The following is a 21,268-nucleotide window of genomic DNA, read 5'->3' on the forward strand; positions in this document are numbered from 1 at the left end:
GTAACATCTAAGCACTCAGCAAGGACAAGGCAGGTCTAGGCACTAAGGCTACAGTAAAGACAAAACTCAGCGTGTGAGTATAGAAATGTGTAAGACTTAAGAGGTAAAGTATGAAACAAAAGGTAGTATTCATGTAAGAGTTGTTGTGTAAGAGCCTTTAAGAGAAACATGCTTTAGAGGGTAAGATATACATGTAGGTTGACTTTATTTGTAAATTCTGGTAGCTCTTTACAAAGGCAGAGAGGCCTAGTAGCTTTAAGTTAGTGGTTGAGATAGGCAGTCACTTAGATGGTCATGTTAGTATTCCATTTAATGGAAGATTAAAAAACAATACAGCTGAGGTGTATTTAAGACATCTAAACACTCATGCTTGAAATAAGTCTTTAAGGTAACACCAGAGGTGTGTGGGGGACTGCCAATCTGTTAGTTCCTCCTGACTACATCTGTTTTTTAGCACTGGGGGAAGGAGTCACAGCAGCACAGTTCCAACTCCATTCAGACCTGCATTTTTTTTTTTGGTCAACTTCTTAAATTCAGCTTAGATTTCTACTGGCAACTTTAGATAGGTGAGAGAACTGCCTTTACTAAGGTTCTTTCCAAATGTTCAAATAGCTGCTGTTCAAAAGTATGGAAAGATGGAAAATAAGCCTCCTTGACTTTGTTTCTCTTGTTTTGATATTTCATGGAAGTGACAAGTGTGAAATTAATTACTGAATAACAGTATTTGTCTTGGTACATAGTTACATAACTATGTACCAAGACAAATACTGTTAATGTTCGTGAAAAGCTACTATCCACATGTATTTTTAAAATTTGTTTTTTAAGACTAATACGGGGCAGAAAATTAAAATAATACAAACTGCAGACTCCAGTCTGCCCACCTACTGTGTAACCTCTTCTCAGAGGCAGCCACTGTCACTGGTTTCTAATGTGTCCTTGCGGTGATAATTCTGTTTGGACAAGTATGTCTACTTAGAGCATATCTTTGTTTTATACAAATGGCAGCATACCATACCCATAGCTTCAAACTTTTTTCTCATTTAATTATCTTGGAAAATTTGTTGTCATTATACATATGTCTGTCTCATTCTATGACTGCACATATTCCATTTTTATATTACACTCTACTGTCTACCTATTCGTCATTAGTCTTATTTTGTATCCCTTGTCTATGTAACAAGCAGTACAATGAGAAATTTCCCTGGCAGAGGAAAACTATTCCTTTGTGGGTGAGGTCAAGCCCCAAACTGTAGCCAAATAACTATATAATGTATTCAGAAGTGTTTGAGATGAGCTATGCCTAAAGGAGAAAGAATGGAGAATTACCAATCTAGTCACAACTGTAATTCCAATTTCTATCACCCAGCTTTGTGAGCGTGGACAATCACTTAAGCAATCTGGATTGATGAGTGATTTCTAAGATCCCTTTCAGCAACAAAATTCTAAGATTTGGAATTCCTGAGAAGTTACAGCTAACAAATACTGTGTAATATACATTTAAAAACATCTCATTTGGTCTCAACCAGGTAGGCAAAAAAGATTAAAATATAAAATAAACACCAACATTAACAATTATGACCAGGGAAATAATTTTAAAACTTCCCAAAGTGTTCATCTCAAGCTTTCTAGACGTCATAATTTACCTCAAATCTCTCAGCAAATAAGGACTATAATTAAGTAGAAGCTAGTACCAGCCATCAATCATGTGCCTGCCCTTGAACTCCCTGTATTTTTGTAGCAACCCTAGAAAGCTTAAGTTAGTTCTATTTTAAAAGTGAAGAAAATAAGCTTCATAAAGATTATTAAACTTGCCTAAGGTCATTCAGTTTGCTTACCAAATAAACTAATTAAAATGAATATTCACTAAGTAAACTGAAATCTCATTTTTACTTCCAGATTTTCTATGTGGCCCTGGACATATGCTTTGCATTCATTCTCTTACTGGTTTAAAAAAAAAAAAAAAGCAAAACCAAGGAGGGTTTATTAAAAAGCTGACTATAAATACCGTTCAAACTAACGGGTTTTCTTTTTCTTTTTTTCCTTCCCAAAGGAAAAAGAGTCATTTAAAAAGTTCTTTGCTTAACCTAAGAAGTAACCAAATATCAAAATCTAGTAATTATATCTGGCTAATACAACAATTCCTTTTCTGACAGATTCTCTTCACTTGTGTTGACCTGAATAACTTCAGTATCCTCAAAGATGCCTAGGAAGTTCAAAATAGTTTTTATATACTTTTCCTTTCTTATTTATTACAATTTGCTTTTTATACCTGAAATTTATCTAACTCCAAACACAGGGTATGAGTGGATGAATTGTTTTCGATCAAATTATTTTCTAATTAAAAATGCACCAAATTGATATACTCTGATCCCTTTAGATGGGCACATTTGTATCCAGTAAATATATTTCATCTTCAATAGCAGTACAAATAACTACTAGGTCCAAAACAAAGAATGGCACAGATCCACATACAATGGCTCATTGTTTTCAATGACAACATTATTGGGATCTCTCATGTATGTGTTCTTAAAATTCTTTTTTCTTTAAAATAAGTGATAGGTGGAAAAGCGTTTAGTGGAGAAAACTTTAATTAGGTTCAAGTTTAGCTGTAGGTACACATTAAAACTGATTTGAATATTTTCTGACATTCAAAGACTGCAAAAGGGGGCAGGGCCTGATTTATACTGGGTGCCAAGAAAACCAGGATCAGATTAAACATTGTCTTGGATGGATAATAAAACTAGTAATCCAAATTACTATCATCTAATCCAATTGTCTCAATCCTGACTACACATCAAAACAACCTATGAAGTCTATTACATATGTATACCCATACCAAACCCCAAACATACTGAATCAAAGTCTATAAAGTTGGGACCTAGCCATCTATTTTTAAAAGCTCAAAAATCACTGCAGTAGACATTGTTGGTTGCCCACCTTTTTTTCCTTTATCAGAATCCTGATTTAAAAAATTTTCCATTCTATTCCCATGTATGTACCTCATGTACTTCAGAAGAAGAGGATTCCACTTCCAGCTCCAGTAGACCCAACTGACCTAAGGGTTATTCCATACCTTTTGCCAGTCACTGGCTCGGGGATGGACACTTATAAGCCAAATCAATGAGACCCAAGGGTTTGGCGGCAAATTCTGGGAAAACTCTTGTATTAAGAGAGGGCCCCTGGAATCCAGCCTGAATCCTCCACTGCATGTAAATGAAGGTGCACACAGCCCAATGCTATTGGCAATCATTCCATGACCACGAGGATAGCCAGCCTTAGGATGACACCAATGCTGCAGCTGAAAATGAGAGAAAAAAAGCCCCAGAGTTTCTTAACGACACCAGTAAGTCATTGGATCAGAAACAGTAAAGCCCAATATATCAGCAGACTTCATGTATAATGATTCAATACATTTTAAGTCATTTTAAGTGGAATTTTTAGTTATTTGCATCTGAAGCTAAAAAATGGTCCCAGTACAGCGTTCTTTGAACCTCAACAATCTGTATTAAGTAGAAACTACACAAACACCCCTCTGTACTTTATCTATACATCTGAAATTGATTTACCTTTCCTCTTTTAACAATCTATAAAAACAATTTAGGTCTTGTAATATTATTCTAATAATTGAGCTGAACTGTATTTAAAAGTTTATATTCATTGCATTCACTTCGCTATTTACTCAAAATTTTTGCTATAGGCTTTGTCTTGAATGTGTAAGACCATTCGCCGTGCATAGAAGTCCCTGTATTCCTCTGGTAGTTCAGCCAGTGTTTTTAAGGCTCTGTCCAAAATTTGTGCTGCTCTTGACGCTGCTGTAGGATCTTTGTTTCCATAGGTATCTGTTTTATCATAGCATTCAGACGGAAGGTGTTTCCAAAAGACATTCACTCCCACTCCAAACTCTTCAGAAATTACATTATGGAACCATAAAGCTGGAGGAAAAAAAAAAAGTTAAAAATAAAACCTAGTTAAAAAAAAAAACCCAAAATGTCAGTGAAATATCACAAGTTGCATGTAGCCAATGTAAGAAATAATTCTTATTATATAACTAGATCCCTTCGTTAGCACGCTCCCATCTTTAAACAGAATCATTTTAACTTTTATGAACTGCCAACCAATTTAAAGTGTCAACAGCACAACCCTACATTTAAAACCTTTGGAAATAGCAATTTTTCCCTTTTAACTTGAAAGACATAATAAAGTTATATTTGTTTTGTAGTTCTGTAATTTGGGGCTGTGTTTTGTGTTACTTGTTTACACTTCCTGAGTCACAGAACCACATCAAAGTATTTGTTTTTTGTACACAGAACATTTCAATTATTTGAGGAGTATATTTGACCTTTTCTGACTCAGTACAGTACTTTTGTTCTCAAAGACTTCCTGTTCAAGCTGCATTTGGTTTTCTAGCTTGCTAAAATTTGCATTCATTGTAGCCTCCTCAGTTTTATATTTCTAATGTAATTATATTTCTTTCAGCTCCTTTACAATAAGTATATAAAACTAAAGCAAGCATTTTGGTGAAGAGGGTAAGTAAACTTTACAATATTACATAGCTGCTTTTTACTTCCACTACAAAGTTTACTTGTTTGTTTTCAATTGAGTGTAAATATTTTCAAAATATAGGTGCTTACAAGAATACTAAAGCAATACCACAATATAACAAAGAAGAAATACTAATCACACCAAAAATATGTTTTAGCTAGTGAAAGGAAGATTTATAAGATGCTGAATTTTAGAAATAAACTCAAAGAGTGCTCTAGAAAAAATGAAAGCTTAAAATATTTTAATTTGCAGAACTAGTTTTCAAATGTGGTTTCAATCTTAACCACTCTTTCAGAATCTTTTTTTTATTCAATATAACAGGAAAAAAGTTAACTATTCTGTTAAATTTAAATCCAAAGATGAGAAACTTGCTTTTATTTCAAAATATATGCAAATAGTCAGCATTTCTGGCTCCCCCCCCTTTTTTATTAAAGTTGTGCACAGAGTAAGGGAAAACCAAATAATCCTTAACCACACTCTAATGATAAAAAGAACAAAAAAATTAAGCATTAGATATAAAGACTAGTGTGCTAGATATTTTCAATGAATATAAGAATTAGAGGTCAAAATATCATATTTTTATAGACAATTATGTGAAGGACATTGTATCAGGCCTCTTGGAGAAAACAAAGATGAACAGAACACGGTTCATTGTCCTCAAGAAATTTATAATCTAGCCGCAAATGAAATCATCGTATTTTTATTAATATTTTAAAATTTAATTTTATTAATATTTTCAAACTTAATTTTATCATTGAAAAGCGGTACTGATTATAAACATTAACTTACACATGGGAAAATAACTATATATAGGGTTTGTTAATGCATCCCCTTCATTATTTTATAATTTTCAGGTATCACTTCAGAATAATTATAGACATTAGTTACATCACATTAGTAACAACTAATGCTTATTGTACAAAGAAATTAGGTAACACTATTTCAGACTGTAGAAAAATAATGTATACAAAAGACATCACAGGTGTTGGAGATTATAACATTTTGATATTTAATAAAATCTCTAAATCTGTATTGGCTTTGAAATATATGTACCATTTCTTGGTAAATACTTAAGAGACATAGTTCTAAAACATGTAAATATTTTAGAAATAAGATGATTAAAAAGAATAACCAGGTGTAACCTTTCCCAGATAGAAAGTATCTTGCTTGATGTCATTTAATAAAGTAAGAGTATAATATTTATAGGTTGCCTTTGCAAAACAAGACTGTTAACTTTGTAATTTGCCTAAGCATACTTTTAAATACATGTACACAGTTGTGTATAAAAATCATCTTGTGCAGGACAGGATACATATAACAAATATACTTTTGTACTAAAAAATCATACAATGGATGAGTGACAGTACAGATTTTAAATACCAAATTACTGAGTTCTAGAAATCTTACCAGGAATGAATAATACATCTCCAGCTTTAAGGAAACATTCATACTTTCTAGCCTTGGAAAATAGTGGATATTTAGCTAAGTCTGGGTTATCTATGTTCAGTACTTCGGATTTAGTACCTGAAAAGTTACAAGAAAGGATAATACAGATTAAGCAAAGTTAGCATGTTTAAAAAAGAAATTACATACATTTGAAAAGTTATTCTTTTCTGTGTAATTACTTACTGTACCCAAACTGTGAGAACAATTACTACTGTCCTGAAACCTAAGAAAATTTTCAATGACCCACCCTTTATTTATGACCACTGACATCGATGTAATACAATTAAGAAAATCTGAAAATTTCATTCTTCATATAGCCTATAATCACATGTATACACACGTACAATGGAGAATACATTACAATTACTAGGAAGAAGACCTAAAATGTTTTCCTATGAGAATAAAGAAATTTCTCAAAAAATAACTGAATAAACTAAACTTTAAAAATATAAACTTTAAAATAAAGTACCTGATAAATATAAATACTGGGCATCTCGAGGACTGAACAGTACAACACGCTTTCTTCCTGTCACTTGTATTAAGAAGTTATCCATTACCTAAAGACCAATAAGAACTTTTCAATAAGAAATATCTAAAATGCACATTAAATAGAAACAACGGTTCCAGTTAATGTTTAAATCCCGTCTTTTAGTGGGACTTGGCTCACATTATCTAAAACTCTTATAAAACATTGTAATATTGCAATGAAAACACTTGTATTCCAAACACAACTGCGCCTTCACTAAGATATTTCTGCTTTAAAATGGAAACGCTTGGCAAGCCATGAGGAAATCTAAAGTCAAAACTGTTTGCCCTTTCCCCACCATTATGACGGTGAGGGTAGTTACACCTATTTGAGGCTCCCCTTGGTTAGTACATATTACTTACCTGACAAGGAATGCTATCAGGCCAACATTGGACAATAGATTGAAAGCACTTAGAAAATGTAGGTGTTGGGAAAATACAAGGTATTGTGGCAACCACTGCTCTTTTAATAACTTAATGTATGGCCAGCCATAATTTGGTTATAGGTATCTTGATTTCTAAATGATTTCTATAGGAATATAACCTGACAAATTTTTTTGATATACCTATTAACGGAGCAATCTTGACTATTCTGTGTATGCAAGGGTGCACTTTGTAGGTACAGACTGAAAAATGTTAAAAGGCAGAGCTACATAATTCTCAATTAAGGAATTAAAATATAATATACTAAGATATATTCATGATTATTTACATATCACTTCTACAAAGCATTTCTCCTTTAACCACTAACTACACTCTTTACTTATATAAACCTTAACTATATTACTAGCAAGCCTCTGACTTATTTTTAATTTAAGCTTTATAATACTCCATTATAATTCAATATAAAAAGAATACTACTTAACATTTTAAAAATCATAGAATAGTTAAAAACGTTGAGTTACCACATCATTTTCTCATCATGTCATTTATGTAAAACCTTTAAAACATAATATGCTGAGATTTTGTGTCTTATCTCACTTAATTATGAAGTGGCTATGTTAAAATCCTCCCAAAAGGTCCTCAGCTGAATTATAAAACACATATATAAAACTTAATATAGTTTTATTTAGAACTTAAAAAAAAATTCTTTTATCTTTAGACACCTATTAGGTATTGCTGTAGCTTCCTAAGTTTTTCCACTCAACATCAAAACCATATACAATATTAGATGTATATATTTTTTAATACTTATATGTATATATTTAAGCAAATAAAAATAGAACACCATAGGATGATCAAAATGAATAATCTATACATCTTGTTACTCAACAAATACAGTAGACATTTGACATTCTCAGAGGTTATATGTCCTAAGACCATCGATATCCCCAAATTCTTGTAACTAGAAATGGCTTTCCACAAACTTCTGCCTTTCACCTGAATAACAGTTCCATCTAGTCATGTGTATCATTTCAATATTCTCATACCACAATCGTAGCACTTTTTCCACTTTCACAATTTTCACCCTCATCTGGTGGCCATTTTTCGTATGTAAAAAAAAACCACCACTTCATAAAATTCAGTATATATACATGTGATAATGCATCAAGAGCAAGCCCACAGAGAAATGCAAATGTGAAAAACTAGGCTTTGGCATTAGCTAATAATTCACTCCGTATCACTGCCTTGCAGAGCACCTGTTTTCAAACCTGACGATTCAGCAAATTACTTGTCAAAGATCTTGAGCGTAGCCAACAGAGCTGGACCTATGACTATTAAATCTGTAAGTGCTAAAGATCTCCATTAGCTTTAGATTTCTCATTTATGGAGCATACATCATAGTGTGTCCAAAGTTGTAATCCTGGTGAGCTAATTCGAAAAACACTGGAAAAGAACTGCTCCTCTTTGAAGAATTTTGGAAACTTAATATCTCCTTCCAATAACGGAAACTGCTTTCTGATATCTGCAACATCCTGCATTGAGAGAAATACAGTAAGAATTTTAATAATAAACACAATATTGGCATAATGCTTATCATATCTAAGGTTTCCATCAGAGCCCATGATATTAAGGGGGAATGGGGCAAAACTCTCTTCACTGCTTTAAAATACTAGGACATGACCATAGCCAAGAAATGAAGAATAACAGACTGTGTATCAAGACTGCAGAGTCAATAATATCGTTATGGTTAAGTTAGCTATGCTTCATTTATAGAAAGGTTCTTCCTACATTAAGCAAAATTTATACAATTGTCATCTAATATTAAGTATTTTAAGTTTAGCAGTCAATAACTTGAATGTTATCAACTATGTAAAACTTGTGGATTTCACTGAGGGAGGAGAATAAAAGAAGGTAAAGAAGTAAATGGTGACATAAAGGAAAAAAATATCATCTTACTTAATCATTTCAGGGACCACTCCTTAATACTGAAGCCATATTAATTGGACTCTGAATGCATGTCAAAGCTTATATAATGGATTATTCAGAATTTTTATAATTATTTTAGAATGTATATTATTAGCTGAATGGCAATCTATAAAATATACAGTAGAAAGGATTTCTTAATTGTGCACACATTGGAGTAGACGACTTTAAACACTAAGATTCTATGGTCCTACTTGAAAACTAAGTTATCAACTTTTAATAGTACTTATTTAAGGGCATGAATCATTGAGAAAAAAATGGAAAAGGATAAAACAGGTCATGTATCAGGCAGTAATAATACAAATTACGGTGCCAGTTAAAATATATACATCAAAAAATATATATATACATATATATATATATATCCATTTAGACTTTGAACAATTGTCTTACACTCAGATTTCTTACCTTTCTGGGGTCTTCCCCAAGTGACCGTAAATAGTACTTCTCATCCTTAAACATCCCAAAGAAAATGACATCAGTACTCATGTAAAAATATTAGAAAGTAAAAACAGAAGGAAACGGTCTTAAAATCTAACCGCATTAAGTCAGTTTCAAAACAGTTCCGTTTTCTTACCCTTTCTACTAATGCTCTCTGGTGGCCATATAAAGAAATGTCTCTATATACTGCTTATAATAATGACTGGATCCACAAAACATTAAGTAAAATAAATTCTAAAGGCAGTACGTACATATCACATTTAAAGCCACAATGCTTAATTTAGACTTTACACTCCAAATCATTTAGACTCTTAATAATGTCTTAAGACTTAAAAGAATTCCCATTTGTGTAGCACACATGATTTCAAGGTATTGTTAAAGCCAACAATGGACTAATATAATACAAATATAGAACAGGGTATAAATAAAATACTTGAAATAATTTTTTTTAAAAATCTGGAACATTGTTTTATCAAGCTAAGCCTATCCCTGATTATATAAATTCTCAAGCCAAATCTTTTAAGAGTCAGCTCACGTATAAATTAGAAATACATTATTTTATAGTAGTAAATATAAGTTGATACTTAAATTATCAATTATACTTCACTATGTAGCTATAATAGGGAACAAAACATTGCTGTTGCCTGCATTTCCTATAAGAATTAGAGAACTGAGATATACCTGCTCAAGCACAGGGGCCATCCAACACAAGCATTCTACCTCTTATATCTGAACCGACTGTTACAATATAAACTGCAAAATACATTGTATTTACCTCAGTAATACATTATAAATCTATGATCATAAATTTAAACTTTCAGATTCATTGTTTTTATATTTTCAGCTAGTACCATATCAGGTATATTCTATAAACTTACTACCGGCTATAAACTTACTACCGGCTAAATAGTTTTCAAAATATGTTCTTCAAAATTCCAAGAGTTTTCTACCAGCTCTAATAGTTCAGGATTTAAAAATAAATTCATGTGGCAGATACCGAGATGCACTGCACAGACCCCGTCAAGAAAGCACTCACTACTTAGCTGCAAGGAGTGAGATTAACTTGTAGCTGCCAGCTGTTAACTCCTTCAGGTCCACCTCAGCCTCTGAACCAAGGTCAAGCTCTTCTTGGGACAGCCCTAACCAATGACTGAGCCAGACGGTAAGAGGCATAGACACTACTACCCAACAGAGGACTCCTCTACCGGGCAGTCTTTGCTCAGCAGTTCCACAGTGAGCTGGCAGAGACTGTCAGATCAGTACCACGGGCTGTTGGCTTCCCTCTACCCAATCCTCCGCCCTTTCCCTTCACAGGTATTATTCCCCAATAAACCTTTTGCACTTCAAATTCCATCTCAGCATCTTCCTGGAGGACCACACTGACAGTCCATACTCATCTTATTGACTCACTTTCCATAATTTTTAGACTTTAATTCTTTGCCTCATTTCTATTTCATTTTCTTCACTTGACATTTCATGGCTATTTAAATCTGTGCCTCTCATTACCCTTGGAAAAGAAAATGCCAAAGGGCAACTGAATACACATGTTTAAGCTTGGCTGTAAAGTTAAAAAACATTTTTCAGGTACAGCTAATGGAATCAGTTTTATTAGACATTCTAGTCATTCTATGGAACCGCAGACCTCCAGAGTTTTTAGGGACCTTGGTGGTAATCTAGTATAATCTTTACCTGATGAGAAAACTGTTAAGATGCAACACCCTTTACAATCAAACTAACCACAAGCCCAGCTGACTCAAAAACAGACAACAGCTTTATTCAAAGCTTAAAAAGCAATTTATTTTTAAAATGTGCTTTTGAGATAACACTGAATTTTTAAAAAATGTATTTATATAAGCCGCAATGCTTTATCTCAAGATATTTAAACTGACTTATCTAAAGGTGGATTATAATGTAAGAAAGAATTATTCTGAACAAACGTTATAGCAAATACACACAACAGAAATCACACTGATAAAAATTAATAAAATACACAGTCTAACAGTCAATAAGAAAATAAATTCATTAGCATCTGAGTTTGGCATATCAAATTAAAGCATTTTCAAAGAAAGTTAATATTAATAGCTAACATTTAGTGAGTAGTTTCTAGTCAGGCACTGTGTTAAGTACAGATTTTATTTAGTTAATTGTCACAAAAACCCTATGAAATAGGTACTGCTATTATTTCTATTTTATAGATTAATATACTGAGGCACTGAAAGATAATTTGGCCGAGGTTTAGGATCTAATAAATACCAAAACTAACATGTACGGCATACACAATCAAACCTTAAGAGTGGCTATCAGAGAAGGCTATAGCTCTTGTATATCTAATTCTCTTATAAGAAAATCCATTTACAAATATTAATGCTTTCCAAAGAAAATGTTAAAATTAATTACCTCTGAAATAAAGAATTCTTTATGCTTTTCCTCAGCTGCTCTCTGAATCAACTTGTCAAAAGGTAAAGTTCTGAAGTAAACACAAAAGGATCCTTGGAATTAATAATAAATCAACTAATACCACTCTAATTACTATATACAGGGGCTTGTTAAGAGTTGGATAGGATCTTGTTTTGTGATAGTCATAATTTTTATTATAAAATATTATGTGGAATTCTAAATTTTCAAAATTCATTAGTGGTGTGCTTATTTGACCTCAGTTGTTGATTTCAAAAATGAAAGATTTTTAAATCTATGGTACAGATGGATCCTTCTCATGTCATATCCTCCTATTCCAAGTTACTGTGAGAAAAAAAAATTATTCCAAGTTTCTATGGTGTCTGGTTACCTTTGGAAATACACAAACTTTCAAGCTCTTACTGCTACCTATTTCCAAGTATCATGGCAAAAATGTCTTGTGATGAATGGGGCAACTACTTCTGCTCCTTTGGAAGAAACAGTAGGTAGGCAAAGGGTCCAGTGAAGATCAAGTTCCCCTGGCCTTCTCACTGATCGTCCTGCCTTAGGGCAGCACCACAGAACACAGACGCTGCCAACACTGTTCTCAGCCCCCTGCACCACCCTCTGTCATTTTAAGGCTTCGGAGGAACATCTCGAGGAGAATTCTAGGGAAATGACTGAGTTTTATTCTTCTTCAAAATTTCTGCCTAAATGCCAGGCTCCCAGCACGCTGGTGAACAGTTTGTTTCTTTTACTTCCAGGTCCTGGAGGTAAAAGAGGGCTATCTTTCCTCTAGGTCCCATCCTATCCCTTCAACCGTCCAGATTCAAAGAGTACCACCCCCATGCGAAGATGATCCCTTATCAGCAACATCAAGACAATGAAGTCCTCAAAAGCATCTGGGACAAAAGCCTCCCCTCTCCTCCCATATTGCACTCCAGCCTCCAAACCTCTAAGGGTTGTAATCTTTTCACTCTTGCGACCAAATATCTTTCCACTGGGAAGTATACAAATCCTTCTATAAAGATGACCTTGGGCTTTTCTTCTCCTAGAAATGTTTCCCTAGAAACAAACTGGGTTAAGATAAATGTGGAATGTCAGCTGTGATATCAGATTAACGCTGTTTATTATATAAATGACCCCTGAAGGGTGAACTATGTCTGGACTAGAAGGCTGCTGAGTAGGTTATAAATACTTGTTAGGAAGGAGAGGGGCTTTGGCTTCTCTGTGTGCACTGTACTCCTGCAACTGAGTATGCCCCTTGGCACCTAGAAGATAAATTCATGGGTCTTTCATGTTACTGGTGTCTAAGCTAGGGTGTTTCTGTAGCCCCCTCTATAGTCCTGTTCCCTTATAACTGTTACTTGATGAGCCAAAAAAAAAAAAAAAGAATAAAGAATAAAAGCCTTCTGGATTGGTATAAGGAATCCCACTGATATTATCTTTCTAGAATGCTATTTCCTGCAAAGCCAAGTGAATCTGATGCCAGATTATGGACGACTAGGTCCTGTGAGTGTGTATGTCACTCTGAACTTGGGGATACCGCTGGTAATTATGTAGAGTGAGCACTGCAAGAGAAAAGAAAGGAGTCTGCCATCTATTCAGACCAATCTCCTACTATAGTTTCTGGCTAATTATATAAATAAATACCGGGGGTGCCAAAAAAATGTATACACATTTTAAGAAAGGCACAAAACTGTATTAAAATTGTAATACTCAATCTGTACGGATAACAAAAGATGAATACAAGTCATTTGTATACATTTTATTGGCACCCTCTGTATACTTGGCATCTTCCTACTCAATGTTTTCCATCTCTGACCTCACTATATAGCCTTCATTCCCACCAAAGCATCTTTGAAGAATTTGGAAACCACATGGAAGCCCTCTGGCCCACAGCTACCTCTGTAATGGGTGCAGTTGCCCAGGCTTAGCTTTTTTACTACGGAGAACCCAGAAGTGTTTCAAGACTTTTATAAGAACAGGGCAGATAGAGTGGCTCAATCCAGAGAATCAGAACAGGGGTGCACCCAGCAACCTTCTCCCTCAGGAGTGGTACCTGTCAGACATTCTGCAGAAGCAAAGCTGAGAGAGGGAGAAATGCAGTGTATGAATTGGGAAGTTCCTTGGTCTTGAGATCTTATCTACCCCATGCATGTTTCACAAAGAAGGGCATCTGTTATTGAAGTTCCATTTGTCTGAATTGTCATACAGACTAGTAAGGGAGGTGGTACCAAAGAGGGGTTAGGATCATGGGTTCTGTGGAGTCAGGCAAATTTGGTGTAAGCCCTGATTCCATCAGTTCAAGCTGTATGATCTTAGGTTTAAGTTATTTAACATTTTTTAGCCTACGTGTGCTCATCTGTATAATTATTATTAAACTGAAATGATAACAATGATATAATAAATGTGTGGAGGATTTCTTACTTTCTAGTCTGCCTTTGGCCTAGATGCCTCCCTTCTTTCCTATTCACCATTAACTGCCAAAAATGACTAAGCGTTATTTTTTTCCTTGCGCTAAGAAAAAAGTCTTGCAACTCTAGTGGCTCTAGTGGAAAGTTTGGAGGAAGCTGGGGTAAGAGCTATTACATAATGTATGTGCTTCAAAAACAAGTTTCGAAAAGTTTATAGCTCATGACAAAACATCAGGCAATTCAAGATGAAGTTTCAATAACCATTTGTTATAGCATTGGACTCTCTGGAAAATAAACATCATTAACTGCAGGCTGAAAAACACTTATCATTCCAGCACTTTCTTCCCCTTTGATTTAATTAAAAAATGAAAAGATCTTACACTTGGAAAAACTTATGACAATTAAATTCAATTCATGGCCTATTAAAAACCAGAACTATAATGGCGAATATTCAAAGGATCAAAAACTGAGACATGCTTTGGCAAGCTGCTATATGAGTTTGGAAAACTCTAATGAGAAAGGAATGGCCCTGGATATTAAAAGCTCTATTTCACTCATCTCTAAACTCTGGAAGGAACAGTGAGAACTAACTCCCTTTAAAAATCAGGCTATCGTGAACTACATGGTTTTTCAATAGATTGAATTTTCTGGGAACTGCATATGCTCAGAATCTGAAGGTCATTTGTTTTTTTAACATTTTTAATGAAATTCATGGGAATAAACTCAAGGGAATAAATAGTATATTAAAGCTATAAGATTGCAGCATTTAAAGCTTTCAAATTTAGACATCCAGAAGCTTTAAACTACCTCTTATTTACTTTTAAGAGATCCTAAAACTAAATGACAACCATGAGGAAAATTAAAAGTATTTAAGGTTATTTCGTCAAAAGAGAAAATTATGATTGTTTTTTTTAACGTTATCAGAATTGATGAAAGATTGTACCAAACATAGCAACTACTTGTCTTACATTTCTGGAGAAGGTAGAAAAATAAAACATGGGCTTATACTTATCTAAAAACAATCTGGATTTAGAAAATTTTCCAAAAATAAGGGCATTAAAAATCAAAATAGGTTATGAAGGAAAACTTTAGAATTTATAACTCTAGATAACAATTACTAATATGCCAGGATCAATTGATTAGTGAAGCACTGAATGAATACAGCACACCCAACTTCAGATGTAATCTATCTCGTTATGAAAATTCTTTTCCTTCCATGATTCCAGATGGTATCAGGTATACACCCTATTTAACAAATGGTCTTTGGAAATGTCTTTGTATAATTATGTAACCTCAGAATTTTTGTCTTTTTAAAAGCCATTCTTTAAAAATTAGTAAGCTATTCCATGATTATATCAAAATAGCCAAAAGATGAAGTGCCATATGGTCTTTGTATAATGCAAAAATATCGTAAAGGTTTAAAACCAGTTATGTATATTCGCAGAGTAAACCTCAGGAGGAAATACCTATATACAAAGTTCTTACTAATGAAGTCCATCTGGGCAACTGCAGCAACATGAATCTTCACTTCTTTCTTCCCTCCAACTTGACTTAGGTAATCCACTGTCCATTTGCTTGTACAAGACCCCAAATCAATTCCTTCCAACACTAGAGGTTTTCTCTACATGTGGGGAAAGAGTCAAAAAAAAAAAAAAACAATTAGGGAAAACTAACAATATATCAGGAGTTGTATTTGACAACAGAGGGATAAAAGTAAATAAGAAATGATTCTTGAGCCCAAGATGCTCAAACTCAAACCTTTTGACAATTCATACTATAACAGGAAGAGGACTCATGCAATGTACTTAGAACAAAATTTTAACATTAGGAATACAAAACCAAACAAAGCAGTGAGACCACCAATAGCTAAGAGATAAGAAAAAAATCTAAATATTATTTAAAGCATTTTCATGAGTGTTACTTATGACAAAAATATAAATCATTATAATTTGTAACTATCATCAAATATTATTTGTACCTTTTTATTTTGATACCATTTCAAACTTAAGGAAATGTTGCAAAAACATCACAAAGCACTTCCATATACCCTTTACTCTGATTCACCAACTGTTTAACATTTTGCCCCATTTTCTTTGCCATCTGCTCTCATTCATGCTATGTGTGTATAGAGAGGAACATATTATTAAAGATAATTTAATTTTTTCTGAACTATTTCAGGGTAAATTGCTAATAGTAAGCTACTTTCTCTCTATCAACAGTTGAGTATATTTCCTGAGAACAAAGACATTATCTTACATAACCAGATTATCAAAATTATAGTTGTCATATATTATTGTTATCTAATCAGTCCATATTCAAATTTTGCGAACTGTCCTAATAATATCCTTTATAGTTATCCCCCCCCCATTCCTGAGATGCCACATTGCATTTAGTTGTCATGTCTCTCTTAATCTGGAATGGTTCCTCAGCCTTTTTCTTCCATGACCTTGACAGTTTTGAAGAGTACAGGCCAATTATTTTTTAGAATGCCCTTCAGTTTGGGTTCGTATGTTTCTTCATAATTAGACTTAGATTATGCATTTTGGGAAGGAATGTACCACAGAAGCAATGTTGTGTCCTTCTCTGTGGAACAAGTCAGGTGGCACATGGTATTCTGCCCTATTATTTGTGATGTTAATTTTGATCAACTGGTAATTCCTGCCTGAGTCAAGGATGCCTATGATGAGTGCAAAACTCGTGCTTTTTAAAAATTCCATCACCTTCTACATTAGCTGGCATTCTAACGTAATGAGCTCTAACTACTCCATTTATTTATTTTAATCACTGGGTTATAATTTATTGACATAATTTTGATGCTCAAGTTATCCCAGATTTGACCAATAGGAGCCCCTTCAAGCTGGCTCTTGGGACTTTTTACCTGAGCACTTCCTTACTTTACGACAAAAGAACACAATCCAGCATCCTTTATACTTGTTCTCTCTCAGTCCTACAGTCATTTCTTCAAGCAGCTCTGGTTTCTTTTAGTGGGGAACCCTATTTAGAAATCATGATCTGTGTGCTAGATGTGTTCATTGCTATGGGGGTGTCTTTACTTCTAGGCCTTCTCAGTGGACAGAGCTAGGAAATTGTCTTCCCCCAAAATACACACACACACCATATATGCATATATCTATATTTATTTCTCTCTCCATATATACTATATACGTATGCACACTTAATGGATATACGAACCACAACACTTTCAATAATGATACCTCCAATTCTGATCTTACATGACAAGATTCATTCTAATCTTATTTTTATGTTTGTAACTCCCTTCTCTAACAGTGAGGAACCTGGTTCCTATCACCCTCAATGTTTAACAAATTGCGGAATCCCAGAATTCACAAGTACTTTTAGAATTACTAAGTCATAAGACTAAAAAACAAGCATACTAACTAGAATTCAGTATTTGTTTACAGTTCTTTTTGTCTTTACTGAGAACACACAATCAAAGTATTGGGTTAAAAAACGACTTGGGTTACTTCTCATCCTCCCCATTACTTAGATACACTTGGTGGTTTTTTTTTCATATTCTATATTAGAATTTTTTTTTTAAATCATTCCTCATCCTTGTTAATTTTATTACTATCATTTTAGAATGTAAAATATTAATGTGATTGACAAAGTAAAAATTATACAAAAAGACCATTCCAGCCACATTCTTCCACCCTGTACTCATCCCCTGCAAATAATCAGTCTCATTAATTTCTGACTTATGGTTCCTGTATCTTTTTTGCAAAGTGATCAAAAACATATACTTCCTTATTTCTCCCCCTCCTTTTTTACACAAAAAGTAGCGTATCGTGTACTTTCTTTTAGAGCTTGCTTTTTAAAATTTTAAACTAGTATAATTATGTTACATCTGATATCCTGGAAATCACTGCTATCAGTTCAGATTATCTCCATTCCTTTTATACCTTAGTACACCACAGTGTAAATGGACAGTTTAATCAATCACTCTCCTATGTATGTTACATATTCCAGACTCCCCTCCATAAGAGCTATACCACTTGGCATGAAGTATGAGTGACAGTTTCTTCACAGCCTCACCAAGAGTGTATTATTAAAGTCTTTTAATTTTTGCTAATATGATAGGTAAGAAATGGTACCTAAGTGTAGCTTCAATTTCTCTTATAAAGCCAAGTTGAACATCTTTTCAAATATTTAGAGGGCATTTTTATTTTTTTGTCAACTGCTTACCTTTTATCAGGCTTCTGGCCTTTCCCTACTTAATTTTTGTAAGTTCTTCACATACATGGGCTTTTACTATCCTTTTATGAAATATATGTTGCAAATATTTTCCCCGTTTGTATTTTATGTAAACTTGAATCTTTTTATTACACCTGAATTACAGCTCAGTCACAGTTAGAAAGCCCTCCTATACACCTATATTAGAGAGGAATTTACCTGTTCTTCTAGTACTTGTGTAGTTTCATTTTTTTACATTTAGAGCTCTGATCCCTTTGGAGAGTACTCTTGTGTAAGGTATCAGATATAAATCTAATTTTATCATTTTCTAAATGACTATCCAGCTGTCCCAGCACCATTGATTTAAAAGTTCATCTTTGCCCCAGTGATTTTTACAATGACACGTTCATCACACACTAAATTTCCGTATGAATGGAAATTTATTTCTGGATATATATATATGGATCTATCTATCTAATCTATCTAATCTATCTATCTATCTATCTATCTATCTATCTAATCTATCTATCTATCTATCTAATCTATCTATCTATCTATCTAATCTATCTATCTATCTATCCCAGGGGTGCCAAAAAAATGTATACAAGAGGACGCTTTGGTCAACATTGCTCAAGCAGTAGTTTGCCGTAATAAGAAGTGTCTGGACGCTGATGGTAACCACTTTGAGAACCTCTTGTAATTGCAGAAGTCAAACGTGACTTGTATTCATCTTTTGTTGTCAGTATATATTGAGTATTACAATTTTAATAGTTTATCCTTTCTTAAAATGTGTATACATTTTTTTGGTACCCTCTGTATATGTGGATATATGAATATAACATATACAGACTTTCTATTCCTCTGGACTGTCTATTCATGCACCTGTACCACACCGTTAATTATTAAAACATTTAAAATATGACAGGCGTATGTATGTCCTTCATAGCTTTACCTTAGTGTTTCCAAGTAAAAATAACAAGGTCTTATTTTGCAATTTTATTAATTTTCTAGTTATATTACTTTGTGACCAGAGTGTTGTTTGTGATTTTCCACTTTATGAAACTTAGTGATTCTTTGTGACATACGCAAGTCAGACAATTAAGTTCGTGAACTCATCCTAGAAAAAGTGCTACATACCTCATTGCTGAATATCACTATGGTATTCAGAGTACTTCAGAGTATTCCCCTTGGGAAGCTGTGCACCAACGCCAGCACCTAGTGCACCCTTCAAAGCAATTGTGGAACTCTTTTTCTGGAATGGCCATCAGAGCTGTCTTTGTATTACCCCTGATGTCCTGAATGTCATCAAAATATCTTCAATATTTCCTTTATCTTCGTGTAAAGAAAGAAGTCATTGGGGGCCAGATCAGTTGAGTAGGGAGGTTGTTCCAATATAGTTATTTGTTTCCTGGCTAATAACTCCCTCACAGTGCTGTGTGAGCTGGTGCATTGTCGTGATACAAGAGCCATGAATTGTTGGTGAAAAGTTCAGGTTGTCTAACTTTTTCTCAGGTCGTCTAACTTTTTCACGCAGCCTTTTCAGCACTTCCAAATAGTAAACTTAGATAACTGTCCAATTGGTACAAATTCATCATGAATATACCCCTCTGATATCAAAAAACGTTAGCAACATTATTGCAATGAGTTCGCAAACTTAGTTGTCTGACCTCAAACTTTAATTGACCTTATATGTCTAGTCTGGAAAGATTAAACTACAAAACACGTTTTGCTATGCATCTTACTTAGCACTTCCACATATATCATTCGATATTCACAATACTGCCTTGCAGGTATTTTATACTAGCACATTCTGAGGTGGGCAACAACAGCCTGCTCGTTCAGCACTAGTTCCCCAAATAAATGAGGGCTTGAATCTTCTCTGTAGGTTGCTAACTCCTAAAAAAAAGAAAAAAAAAATTCATCCCTTACACTAGAACTGTAGCTCCTTGACCACCCTTATAGATGTAAATATCAAGTAAAACTGCTGAGGGTGTTTTCTACCATCAAGAGACTAACTGTAAACTGGTGGATTTTTTTTTTTTTTTTTTTTTAATATCTGCTGGGCTCTTTATTCTCAGTTTTTGGAACCCCCGACTCCCTTGCAAAGCACGGCAAGTAAAAATACTTCTTTCCCCTTAATATTTTTCTCAATTTTCTTTTAAAGAACAAAGGTTTGGATTCACATATAAAAGATTACAACGTTTGAACTAGAACCCAGATTAGTTAGAATCCAAGACCAAGACCGGTGGAAGTTTCCTGGGGGATTCCCATTGCTTCTTCTATTGACTCAGTACAGTGAAAAATTGCTCCTTTAAATACAGTAACTCCAGTGGACTGACGGGCCGTTCGCGCCACCGGGGGTCCGCAGAACCTCTAAACTTTAGGAAACCTGAAGGAAAATAGAGACGGGGCGGAGGTGGTGGTGGAGAAACTGCCATTGCCCTGATAACGGCAAAAGACTACGGAATAGGGCGACTTACGGCAAGGCCGCTTTTCGCAGCGAGCAGGGCTTACTAGTGAAAACGTTTCTCGCACTCAGCTCTCTGCGGTTACCCTGCTCCCCAGGAACGCGGAGCTGTTCTCTCCGGAAGAAGTAATAGATGAACCAGCTGACATCCCCCTTGTGCCCTCTCCTTGGCCGCAGAGCTAACCAGGCATTTCCAGCCGCCTGCCACCTCCTCCCCACACCCTGGGGTCGCCAGAAACCAATTCGGAGCCACTCGAGTGGTAGGGACAGGTATCTCCCGGCTTCCTGCGATGCGACCCGTGCGAGGGCCTCACCTGTGGGTAGAGGTGTTGCGTGAAGTGCTCCTGAGAGACGCCCTCGAGCCGAGGTACAGAGAAGCGCAGCCGGGCCATGGTTGCTGAAGCTCGTCCTATCACAAGTCCCAGAAGCCTTTGCCCTAAACACGTTCTTCAACTTGGCGATCCGTCCGGAAACAAGA

General features: G+C 34.6%; 1 protein-coding gene across 5 annotated transcripts; it reads right to left on the bottom strand.

Annotated features, from left to right (window-relative positions):
• Nucleotides 1-517: 517 nt before the first annotated feature.
• TYW5 (tRNA-yW synthesizing protein 5) lies at nt 518-21,226 on the bottom strand. 5 transcript variants are annotated; one of them, XM_081052788.1, is made up of 9 exons: nt 21,105-21,206; nt 19,461-20,219; nt 15,618-15,753; nt 11,719-11,810; nt 9,289-9,333; nt 8,292-8,429; nt 6,458-6,545; nt 5,950-6,066; nt 2,040-3,932 (listed from the first exon to the last, which is right to left on the bottom strand). In XM_081052788.1, exons 3-9 carry the CDS (start codon nt 15,628-15,630, stop codon nt 3,676-3,678), a joined length of 750 nt encoding a protein of 249 aa, XP_080908914.1. In that variant the 5' UTR covers nt 15,631-15,753; nt 19,461-20,219; nt 21,105-21,206; the 3' UTR covers nt 2,040-3,675. The 5 variants fall into 5 exon arrangements, with proteins under 5 accessions (XP_080908913.1, XP_080908914.1, XP_080908915.1 ...); XM_081052789.1 differs by having other exon boundaries at nt 11,719-11,788; nt 15,599-15,753; nt 21,105-21,201; XM_081052787.1 differs by lacking the exon at nt 19,461-20,219 and having other exon boundaries at nt 518-3,932; nt 11,719-11,788; nt 15,599-15,753; nt 21,105-21,226.
• Between the last annotated feature and the right edge of the window lie 42 nt (nt 21,227-21,268).

This window comes from Rhinolophus hipposideros (genome assembly GCF_964194185.1).
Source record: "Rhinolophus hipposideros genome assembly, chromosome: 6".
Lineage (NCBI taxonomy): Eukaryota > Metazoa > Chordata > Mammalia > Chiroptera > Rhinolophidae > Rhinolophus > Rhinolophus hipposideros.